The sequence below is a fragment of the Mesitornis unicolor genome, unplaced genomic scaffold (genome assembly GCF_000695765.1).
Source record: "Mesitornis unicolor isolate BGI_N332 unplaced genomic scaffold, ASM69576v1 scaffold21332, whole genome shotgun sequence".
Lineage (NCBI taxonomy): Eukaryota > Metazoa > Chordata > Aves > Mesitornithiformes > Mesitornithidae > Mesitornis > Mesitornis unicolor.
The window spans coordinates 7,168-19,779 of NW_010168772.1; the positions used below are offsets into that span (position 1 = coordinate 7,168).

Genomic DNA, 12,612 nt, shown 5'->3' on the forward strand with positions numbered 1-12,612 from the left:
GTTGGTGCTGGTGGAAAGGGAGGTTCTGCAGGAAATTCAAATGCTAGCATCACTTTTCTATCACGTCATCCACCTGCAGAGCAGAAACTGTGTGTTAGACATGCACTCTGCCCTTCTGGAGCTCTGGAAGCACACAGTCATGATAAAATAAAAAGCATTTAAAATTTTGTCAGTAAACTGAGGGCTGAAATACCAGGCAACCCTGCTGGACTCCTCCATCCCACTGACAGGACACAATTAGCCCTAGGGAAGTCACAGCACTTTTTAATTAGCCTGGCAGAGATGTGAGCAGCTGGATTTTATCTATGATTACCGAGGAGGCTTTCTGTGGCCAGCAGAACAGAAAGATTATTGACTCAGGAGCTGGAGCTACTTTGGGAACTTCTGGGACCAAAAGCAGCACTGCAGTTCCTCATGATCCTTTTCTCAGCTTTCTCATGCTATTTCCAGCACTCTGAGCAGTTAAAATTATGTAGAATGGGTACTTCACACCTGAGGGTCTCCCTGGACTTCACTGAAAGCAGCCTTTTAACAAGGCTATTAGGAAAGCAAGCTTTGACTTTTTTTTTCATTTACAGGGCTGGATACAAAGAGAGTAAAAGGTCTTTGCAAAATGTCATTTTTGCAGAAGGACTGTCAGAGTACTCCTCAATACAAATCGCATTTACACATGAAGAGTAAAAGAAATATTTTCAATGTAGATCCAAGCAACAGACAGTCAAGCACTCAGCCCTTGCAGGCATTGGATTTAACATTAGCATTTGCCATTCATTTAGAAAGATCAGAATTTTCACGGCTTCAGTAGGGGAATATGTAGCTACAAAACAGCTAAAATAGGAGAGTTACTTGACAGGTCTGTGTTTGTTCAACAGTTCATGTCTGCACTCTAAGCAAGGAATTTCTCAAAACATAAGACTTTATAGTCAATAAAAAAAAAACCATGACCAAATATTTTATTTGACATAATAGAAAGACAATTCCTTTTTAATTAAGTTCTTATGGAACCAGTCAGGCATTTAAGAATTCTTAAGGAGCCCTAAAAACAACAGAAATTTTAACCAAGACAACACAGCTGTCTCCCATTTAACAGGAGGCAACTGATCATTTCAAACTTATTTTTCTGTATTAACAGTTCAGTGTACCATAGCTTATAATCTGCTTGATGCAAGATATACAATATGCTACTTTGAATGTACTTGTAAAAATTTAAATGTAATTATATTGTCTTAAACAATGAAAAATCAGTAAGAGTTGCACATTGCTGCACAGTGCTGGTATTTAAGTCCCAAGTACTGGAGCACAAGCCCATGTTCTGTAATCAAACAGGGCTTAAACCAAATGAAAGCTTTTTGTTTGGGGAGGGCAAAGATTCAGGAGGGGGTCTGGAGCCCCATTTTGCTCTTATGTCCTAAACCCCTTGCTTTAACCTACAGAGGCTGATATCTCACAACTGGTCACAAAGCGTTATGAATCTGACTTACCCCTAACAGAGGGATCACACCAGAATTAATTATAGCTCCATTACTGAGAACAAGGTTTCATTGACAAACACGTTCCCTCCTCTGCACATGAACAACTGGTGGCTTAAAATCTTCTAACCCAGTCGTTCCTACCAGAACTTAAGACACGATGAGGCATTTTATCACAAATTGAATCAAATCAATGGAAATTATGTTCTAACAGCAGACAGAAAACATACCTCTCAAAGCTCACATTTGTCTGGATATCCCTCTAGAATTACACACTCCTTTTTTCTGCTTTCCTTCTGGCAAATATCACCAGCAGTGATCTGCTCTCTCATAGCTTCCCTTTTCCCACGGGGAGACTTTAACCCACATAACTCAAGAGCGGCAACGTAAACGCCTGTCAGCTTCTTTTTCTTTTGGAAGCTAAGCAATTTGAGACCCCTCGCCTCCTTTCCACGGTCACGTGAGCATATGTGGTAAACCAGGAGAGAGGAACTAGACAACCAAAACAATAACAAACAGAAAGCAAGAGAAAGGAATTTCACCGAATATCTGTGTGGGTTTCTGCTGCGGCTCTTGGGCCAAGAAGATACACACACATGCCTTCTGCCTCCCAGGTGCCCATGCAACACTTGTGAGTCTCCATACAAGGATCCATGCATCTCCCTAACCACTCTAGGGAGTCCCAGTGCTTGCCAGCACATTTGAGAGTGGAATAGGCTGTTAGTGCTGGCAGAGCTGGCTACCACGTGAACGCAGAGACAGAAAGCAGAGTAGCATCAAAGCGTTCACCCCAGCATTGCCTGTGGATGGGGCCTGATCCTCTCTCTCAATTAGTAGGATGGGAAAGCCACAGCCCCAGCACTTGCCAAGACACGTACACCACTCGAACCAAGGAGGATGGCAGGACAAATCCACGTGGCAGAGAGCAGCCTTGGCCTTGGGGTAGCACCCGACCAAAGCACACAGATTGGCAAGGCTGCACACTCCCACCGCATCCCATTCACACAGAACTCAGTTTTTACAGCTGCTTCTTCCTCACATCACATGCTGCACCTGACCCCAGCCTCCCCTCCCTGGAACGGGTTCCCATAGGGCTGCTGGAGGAAATGCACTGGGGCAAAGTAAGCACCCATAAGCCTTAAATATCCTGTCCTGATGCCCTGACCGTGATCATCTCTGCAGCAGCAGCCCATCTACGAGGCATGTGTGCAGCTGAGGCTGCATGTGCCAGATGGAAAGCAACCACAGAAGTCCCTGCCAGTGATGTGGCCCTTTGCCCCAGCCAGGTGCTGCTGGCTGGCCACCCATCACCAGCCAGGGCTGGACCTGAGCTTATCCCAGTCTTTGAACACAGGCACAGCCCTGCAGCGAGGGTTGCCCAACCGTGGTGGCTTGGGGAACTCCAGTGTCTGCCCTTGCTGTGGGACTGTGCAGCACATCAGAGGCAACAGGCACCGTGGGCTCTATAACCAGCTCTGCTGACACCAAGGTGACCCCGAAGAGAGATGAAACAGGTCAAATAGCCCATTACCAGCATCTCCAGAGGAGCCAAGGGCTGAGCATGCTGTGGAGAGCCTTCCTGCCCAGCTGTGTCTTTGACCCAGAAGGAGCTTCAGAGGGGGCTGCAAAAGTTCATCAGCAAACTCACATGCATCCGCTGGAGCAGAGCACTACTTCTTCAGGGCAGGGAGAGGAGTCCTTGGCCTCTTTGGGCTTTCTCTGCCTCATATTAAGAGTGCAGCTCTTGGAATTTCCTGTACAAAAGAAGATCGGGTTATTTAAATAAGGGGAATCCCACACAGCATCTCTATTTATCACAGTGTAGCTGATTTACTGCTTCACAGACACCACAACAAAGCAGTTGGTGGTCACAACTGTCAGGCTGCAAGCATGCACAGTACCTGTGCTTGGGGCAAATGCTGGAAGGGAAAGCAAGCTGAAATAGCTCAGTGAAATGACACGCTGCGAGCAGGTAACACAAACTCAAACATCACAAGTATATTAAAGGAAGGTAATACTAAAATATTGCACAGGGCAGGAGACCTCATCTGTCCCAAAGGCTCAAGCACTGCTTGTCACAACCAGCATTAGACAACACACATCAGCACATCCATGTTATCTTGAGATATAAACAAACCTCCCGAATGCACGCACCCTTTCCAAAAATGTTTAGTTCAGTTTTGGGATATTTCTTCCTTTTCCTTTTCCCACCCATTCCTCCCCGCCCTCATTTCAGGTTGTCATGTCATTTCTGTCTTCTGTCAGACAGAAGAGGAGAGATACCTTGGAACCACTGAAATTTGCATTAGTCAACAAAAAAAATAAAGAAAAGCTTGGGGTCTAAAAAAAGCCAAGACTTAACTAAAAAGCTTTAAGATTAAGATCTGCACTCAGTTCCCACCAAGACTTAACTAAAAAGCCTTAAGATTAAGATCTGCACTCAGTTCCCACATGCTAGAACCACTGCCAGGAGACTTGTTTTGTTCAAGAGGAATTAAACTGACAATGTGCCTTCTAGAGACACGCTGCAAGAACTCTTCCTTTTCTTCAACACAAACCTCTACCAAGCAGGCCAGTAGGAGCACATGGGACATGCAAGGGCAGAGGTCCCCTGTCCTACTGCAAAGGACAGGTGAGTGACCTGAGATGTCAGCACACACTCTGACCCATATCAATTCAATTTTTTTGTTAACAGTATGAGACACCTTCAGCCAGGAATTCTTGTTGCTAGTTGCTTTGCACACAAAGATCTTGCTCTGTCCTACATCAAACATCCAGCCTGCTTTGAAACCAGGGGAAAAAGTCAAATGCATGAGAATGTTTATTTTGCAAGATCATAAACACAAACTGTTTAGATTTAAATACAACATTTTCCTTTCCAGATGCACTTTTGATCCTCACAGATACTGACTGTGTCTATTCTGTTTTACCTCCAAAATGGTTTGAAATTTTGTGTTGGCCTCACGCCTCTTAGTAGATGAGAGATGGGTCTGATGCACCTGGTGAGAGGCTGTGGGTCACCTTCTCTGGAGACTTTCAAACCCGCCTGGACATGTTCCTGTGTGACCTTCTCTGGGTGATCCTGCTCTAGCAGGGGTTGGGTTGGATGATCTTCAGAGGTCCCTTCCAACTCCTGTGATTTTGAGGTCGTACCTCAGACTGCCCTTTGCCAAATCCTGTTCCCACTCTTCACTCCACCAGTGCTCAATGTATCCAGTTCCCTATCTGCTCCCAAGTTCTCACTCCAAAGCTCCATTTAGCCAATGTACAAAACCCCTCACTCTATTTCCCACACTGTTTCTCTCTCTCCCGTTATTTCTGAGCATTGCCTGGACATGAATGGCTGTGAGACAGAAGGTACAACCAATACAGATACCCAGGCTGGCCATGGACAAACCAACCCTGTGCCACGCAGCGCTGCAGCTGAGCTAATGCCCCCTGAGCTCGCAGGACATGGTTGTCCGATGTCCGCAGACAGACTGGTAAATCCAGCATGTGGATCCGCTCCGTCAGAGCCCAGCACAAGGACAGTCTTCAGGTATTTTCCTGCTCATCTGACTGCAAAATTACGAAAGCTGGGAGTTTTCACCACAAGACGATCTGTTTGATGTTAAACAGTGAGGAGTTAGTGCTTCCTAGGGCATGGGGACAGATCTTATGCATATCTTTTATGCCAAGAAAAATAAAAATCTCAGTTCAGGAGAAGCAAGACATTTCACTGCATGTTCACACACGGAACTCAGCTTTACCTTTCTGTCCTCAAGTCCGTGCACCTGAAGAGGTCACAAGAAGTGTTTAAAAAAGCCCCAGACCAGATTAAAAAAAAAATCCCAAACTAGATAAACCCACCCATGCAAGAACACACACACAACTCAAGCAGCAGCTTCTGATCAATTGCGCAAATTGAAAAAAAAGATTCATGCACTGCAAGTCTTAGGTCTTGGTTTTTGCAGGGAAGTGCTGCTGTTAGGGATGGAATAATCCAAACAGGCAGTGCATCAGGCTGTGCCAGTGGACTGTCAGAACCAGCTCCTGAGGTTAAACCTTGCCAGCCTGCCAAATCCCCAACGTAATGTGGGGGTCAGATGCAAAATGTATTCATGGGCTTGAATTGTTCCTTCTGGAGAAAGCCAGAGGGAAAAAAAAAGTCTCTCATAAATGTGCTCCCCAAGGTAGGTCAGTCCAGCTCTGCCTCCTTGGTCCTGATTTACAGTAGGATGCCCTGTCTCCTGGGTACCAGCGTGTCGGACGGTTCATTTGCATCACACCAAACAATAGGCCTTTGGCACACACTCACCGAAACCATCCTGCCTGCAGCTGGGTTCCCCCAGCACTCCATAAACTTTTATATGCATTCCTCCTTCCCACATTTGTTTATTTAAAGGTTTCTTTAGGAACTAATTTCTCAGTCTTGCAAGTAAAATCGGAGTGTCTATCTTGTCCTCCCCAGCCCTAGAGCACTCCTGTAGAGAAGCCTGCTTCCTCTCATCCTTTCTGGGGGCCTTAGGGAGGAGGGCAGTTGTAAGCAGCAACCAGTTGAAGATTGATGGCTGAGGCAGCAAGTCCTGCTCACACCCAGCATCCGTGGTTCTTGCCTTGGCATGCTGGGTCTTCACACTGCCTCCCGTACCTCTGAAGCACGCTCAGTTCTGTCAGTGTGTGTCTGCAAACCCAGTGTTTTGGCCAGGAGGGAGAACTATTGCCATTTTGAAACAGAAGACCCTGGTCAGTGTTTCGCTTTCCCTCCTGGAGCCATGATTTCATGTAGAAGGACTGCACAGGCCAAGGGAAAGCTTTGCTTTTCCACTTCACAGCAGCACAGTGGTGCATACAAAGGCTGCCCAACCAGAACCTATCAGAGTATGGTACCAGAGAGCTCTCATCCCAGTCACCTGCTGTAATCAGTCAGATTTTGAAGCAGTTCAGCATCTAGAGTGACAGATGCAGTCTAGAGGGGATAGGGATGCTCTTTCCATCTCCAGCATGCAGAAAACTTTTCCAAAGCGTTTATTTTACAAGATATTTGTGTCCAGCTGATAGCACTGCCAAGACTGAGATAATCCTGCATGACACTGTTTGTTCAAATAATTGGCCATAAGCATTTTACAAGTTACTAGAAGTAGTAAAGAAAACAAGCACAGAAGTGACTTTGAAAACATGCAGTGCCCATTGCTCTAAGAGGCAGTGAGTGCTCACGCACCCCGGCACCACTGCTTGCGCTCAGGGGGAGCATTGTGGCACGCCTGGCCTCGCTGAAGGCAGCAGGGCTCAGCCAGAGCTCCAAGCCATGTCCCCAGATAAAGATAAACCACCAGCAGCAGGGCAGAGAGCCTAAACTCTGTGGCTGCTGCTATGGCAAAGGCACGGCGTTTCAGCGAGTGAGACCTGCTCAGCCAGATCACAACGGGAACCCGCATTGAGCTTTCACAAAGAGTTGTTTTTTATCATAGGTAATTTTCTCCTGCTCGTTTCTCCCAGATCAGTTGCTCTGATGAGCAGCAGAAGTCAAGACACTGATGCCCACAGCTTACGGGGGAGAGATCCCTCCTGTCTTACTTCTGCTTTATTAGTATTAATACATGCGTATATAATCCAGCATTTAAAGGATGTGGGAGGATACTTCACATTTCTTTTTAGCATCTCAAAATAGATTTTTAGGAAGAGCTAGGACTTCATGGCCAGTTTTATAGAGCTACAGAGTACCCAGGGAGTCTCTTTCCAGAGATTCTTTAAAAATAAAAATCTTCCTTCCTTTGTTGTTTTGAACTATATGCACTGCAAGAGTAATTTACCACTTTTTAAGTGTCTTTGTCAGGAGTTTTTCTTATGTACCAAAAATGCTGAGATACACATGAAAGAGAGTTTGCCAGGAAGATAAAGCTTTGGGGACGTCAGAATATTCCTGACACTTTGGTATTCCAACTTATTTAATGCTTCTTCTAACCAACAAAGCTATTAAGTGATTCTGCTTGCCTCACCTCTGCCCACCAAAAAGTTTAAAGAAAGCAGACCTTGCTCCTTTAACTCATCAGATCAGCAAGATCTTCCCAAAGTAGATGTTGGGACTGCTTGTATCAAAATCTGATCCTGTAAAGAAAATAGCACTCCTTAAAACCTACACTATTAGGCAAAGCTCTTGACATCAGCTACAATTTCTGAAGTGGGTGTGCTGGGCTATAAATCCCAAATGTCAGATAAATGACAGGCCCTGACAAATAATTGTCAGGTCCCTTCCAATCCCTAACATTCTGTGATTCTGTAAAATCAGTGACTGAAAAAAAGGACAAAACATAATCATGGCCATGCAGTGAGTGGAATACATTTCATACATAACAGAAGATTTGCAGAGCCTCAGCCTTTCTGTTAAAGCTGAAAGGATGAGCCACTCCAGCCAAAGCACATGATGCACCCTAGAAAACCCTCCTAGCAGATGAAGTGAGACAACACAAATCCTTGCGTGCAGAGCACAAAGAGCTGAGCCTGGAAAAGACAGCCCAAGAGCTGAATGCTCATAATTGAATGGACCACAGTGGGAAAGTATTTGCTGAAAAAGTAGCTAGAGAGAAAAGTCATGCTGTTGTTCTCAAGGAGCATGTCTTTACCTTGTCTCTGCAAGACACAGTAGTGATGCTGGCTGCTCCTGCCGGCAGCAATGATGCTCAGGAAGCAGAACATGGACAGGAGCCCTGGGCACTGCACCACACACAGGACATACCTGCGCTCATCAACTTGGATCAACACTCAGTCGCAGCAAAGGGTTAGCTCTCTACAGAGCTGAGCAATGGTGCACCACTGCATTTCTTCCACTCCATGGGCAACCAGAGCTGTCATCAGTCAGCGTGGGCCAGGCAACAGACACGGCTGAAATCCAGGCAAGGCAGCTGCCCTCACCCAAGCATCTTGGAATCATTACAGGGAGCAGCTGGAACGGCCAAACCCATGACAAAGTGAAAAACTCTGGTCATTTTGATACCTATGGGCTCCCTCGGCCCTACAGGCTCTAAAGCAAGGGGACATTCTGCAGCTGCATGGTCCTGTTTCACCACTGTGTTTGGTCCAGTTGAGCAACATCTGGCAATGATGAACTCCAAGAGCTGCATGCTTTTGATCTCTGAAAATTTCCAATATGAAATTGAGGAGAATTAGAGAGAGCACTGGGCTTAAATAAGGCCTAGAACATGACATCACTGCTGGAATTACAACCAGAAGTACAGCCCGTGTAGAATTTTAAAAAGACACCAGAGCAAGCAATCCATCTTCTTCAGTCTGAGCTACAAAACTTCTGCTGGAGATGAAACCATTCCTAGCAGACACAGAGCAGTTCACCCACCCCGCCCAGAGACTAGAAGACACCTGTGTCCCTCACAGGGATGCACAGGCAAAGGCGAGGAGCCATGGAGATTCACAGCTGTGCTGCAGCAGGAGATAAGAGAAGCCGTAGAGATCCCACCAGCATGACACCCCTTCAAAGTGACATACCTTTAGGTGCAGTCCCAGTTGAGCGAGAAATACAGAAAACAAAGATTCACCCACCAAAACGCCTGGCATGGCCCTAAACGTGAGTAGCTGGATGGGGTGAGCAGCACACATTCTGCCTTCCATCAGGGCTCACAGGATGAGACCCTTGGCGAGCTGCTATCACCGCTGCTCTCAGCGTGAAAACCAGCTTTTGGAGCCAGGCAACACTGCAGCAAAGCCTGTCTAACTAAATAAATGATGTTTACAGCTGGAAGATGGTCTCCATAACACAACACAGTCATCCTAGCCAAGCTTCCAGGAAGAAGATGTTGTCTGGGGGGTTGTTGCTAGAAAAAATGAAGGAAACAGAACTAGCTGAAGCCGACAGAGTGATTTAATAGTACAGGAAATCTAACCTGCTTCTGCCAAGAAAACAATAAATCTGCAAATTTGTCCAATTCACACTTAATGCTGGGCATATAATGTATTTGGGGTTTTAGCCACTGTCTGGACAGAGCTGGCAGGGGAGGGGAGAGAAAGGAAACCCAAATCTGTAAAGCATGAAAAAGAAAAAAAGCTGAGACAGACCGAGACATTAAGAACAGGGAAACGCCCCCGAAGGGAGGGGTCTGAGAGAAGGGGCTTCAAACACATCAAAAACATGAGAACTCCAGCAAAAAGAAGTGAGGGGGAAAACAAAGAGTAAGAGAGTGAGGGGGAAAAAAAAAAAGGAAACAAGAGGAGCCACTGTGTCACTGATTGCCCCACTGACACATCAGCCGCAAAGCCTGTGTCTACACCTTTTGGCATCATAAGCAAAATAATCAGCTTGCAGATTGCTGATCCCTGGCTGCTGGGGGCACAAATCAATCCCCAGCTGCATTTTTCCTTTGCGCTCTGGATACAGGATGAAAAACAGGGGAAGGCCCAGGGCCATGGGTTTTTAGGGACCCAAGGCCAGTTCCAGCTGCTCTGTGACTTCTTCAGACCTTTCGCCCATGGGGTTGGACTGGGTGACCTCTAAAGGTTCCTTCCAATGCAAACCATTCTGTGATGCTGTGATCATCTTTTACCACTCATAGATGGCTTGGGGCTTATCTGGACAAGAGGCTCCAGCAGCACTCCTCCCCCATTCCCGGCTTGCACAGCTCCTGACGTTCCCCATTTGACCGCAGAGGAGTCACAGCATGCACAGGGTTCAGGTGCAGCTCTGCTTTCCTCAGCACCTGGGTTGTGGCCTGAGCCGAGGGCATCTGCCAGCCTCTGCAGCCACATCAGGGTGAGAGCCCCTCATCTTGTGTCTGGATGGCAAAGTCGCTCTCAGCTGCCTTTGCTGAAGCCTTAACTGTAGAAAAGTATCCAAAAAACCCCAATTCAAAACCAGAGGTTTTTTGAGCAAACTGCCAGGCAGCTCCTGGGAAGGGTGATGAAGCCAGGAGCAGAGCCTCTGTCAGACAGATCCCAAGGGCAGTCTGTTACCTGCTGCTGTTTGCAAAGGGCAGGAGGTGGGAAAAACCACTGTCAGAGTGTGATGCTCGCCTGAGAAATCTCCCTGCCTCCGTAATGCTCTTTACAGCAGGATGGCACTTAATCAGCTTTTATCTCCCTAAAGACTTGATCCCCATTGGTCTGCAGCAGGAAGTACCAGCTAGTTTATTTTCACTGTGCACTACAAGCACAGCCCAACCGACCCTGCAATGCTCACGGTTCACCTATCCAAAAGGTACATGCTCTTTTTCTTGCTTCCTTCTCTAGTATCCATCAGGTATTAGATGTGGTGGCTGACTTGTGGCTGGTCATGTTCTTTCCTGTTATATTTATATTTACTTGTGCAGCAAAGGCTGGACTGAGTCTGAATATCTCTGATTCATGCCCAAGCATGTGCAAATGTGCACCTGAAGAGATTATTCACTGTAACAGAGCTGGACTGAGAGCCCTCCCTGGAGAAATAGCAGCATCCACCATCTCTCTAAACCTCTCCAATAATTATTTGCGGATTCTCACCACCAACACCTTCAGAAACCTGACTTTCCTCCACAGCCTCTGGCTAGATGGAAACAATCTGACTTTCTTGTCCCCAGGGACCTTCCACGCTCTGAGCAAGCTGCGAGAGCTGCACCTGAGCAGGAACTCACGCCTCACCTACCTGCACGCAAACACTTTCAGAGGACTATTAAACCTCATCAGCCTGGATTTGTCCCACTGCAATATCTTTGAAATCCATCCACTTCTGTTTTCACATCTGCCTTCTTTAGAAAGGCTTGATTTAGCCTCCAATAACATGCGGTACGTCCCACAAGCCTTTAGGAACCTCTCCAGCCTCACGAGGCTGTCCCTTGAGAGCAACCATATAGAAGCTATTGGCAGAGATTCCCTGAAGGACCTGGAAGCTCTGTATGATCTGAATCTCAGGAAGAATCGGATATGGATCATTCAAAATGGTGCTTTTACAAAGCTTCTCAGATTGGGCATGTTAAATTTAGGACACAACTTCATCGCTGATTTGCCTAATCAGCTTTTCGATGGGTTGATCCAGCTCAAGACCATGCACCTTGAAGCCAACAGAATCACTGCTGTTGACTGCACCTTCAGACATCTGCTGAACTTGAGAAACTTGTACCTGAACAACAACCAGATCTCCTCAATCTCAGACTCTGCTTTCTTGTACTTAAACAAGCTGCACTTCCTACACCTGAGCAAGAACAACCTCAGCTCCCTCTCCATCCGCTTGTTCGCTGAACTGCCAAAACTGAAGTACGTGTTTTTATCTCACAACCCCTGGAAATGCGACTGCAAGATGCTTTGGTTCTGGCGGTGGACTGCAACACGCAGGGGAGCAATCGAAGGGCTGCACTGTGCCTTCCTGGGCCCTTATAACATGACAACGCTCGATGTTCCCCATCCAGGGGACCTGGCGGACTGCACAGTGCCACCTCAGCTGGCAAGTGAAGACAAGTGCTGGGTGGCTGGTACCAGCGCAGCGCCCAGGCCCCCAGCTCTCCTCTCCAAGGTCATCCTGCTGGCACTTGTCTGCTACATGTGGTATTTTGCAAGGGGATGGGACACCTCTGTGGCCACATTTTGACAATGTTTAAATTATAGAGTGGCAGCCACTTCTTTATTTTCTTACAACTTGTTTGTGAACTATGTTTTCATTACAGGTGGGTTTTACACAGAAATAGGGGAATCTTATTATATAGGAATAAATGCTCACATTCATGGACAATGCTCAAATCTCAAATAGTAGTATCAAAATTCAATGTGAATGTTCATGTTCAAGGGTGGGACTTGTGCTGGGTGATGTGGGGATGGGAAGCATGGCCCCATCACAGCCTCTGTCCTCCCCATTCCACCACTGCCCACAGCCACGTGTGATCTGTCGGGGAAGGGCTGCCGTCCTGCACTCAGCCCACACTGGAGACATTGGAGGTAGTGCTAGAGTAGAAATAGATTATACATGTGCCAGTACATCTACAGTCCCTAGAAATGGTTCAGTCCATCAGAATCTTTTGAACGTGCGGCAGCTTCCCCCTGCTGGCACATGAGGTGCGTTGCTGTTAGAATATAAGACAGCGTTGGAGGAGTGGGCAAAAATGTCACAAAAAAAAACGTTTTATTGCTCAGCTGCTCCTTGCAGTATTGAGCCCCAATTGATGTGCCTCTGCATCTACCCCTGCAAAGAGCT

The 12,612-nt window shown here is 46.7% G+C and overlaps 1 protein-coding gene across 1 annotated transcript; it reads left to right on the top strand.

Moving 5' to 3' along the window:
* The first annotated feature begins 10,806 nt into the window (after positions 1-10,806).
* LOC104536517 (nyctalopin-like) lies at positions 10,807-12,012 on the top strand. Its single transcript, XM_010179150.1, has one exon. The coding sequence runs from the start codon at positions 10,807-10,809 to the stop codon at positions 12,010-12,012; it is 1,206 nt and encodes a 401-aa protein (XP_010177452.1).
* Positions 12,013-12,612: the final 600 nt, after the last annotated feature.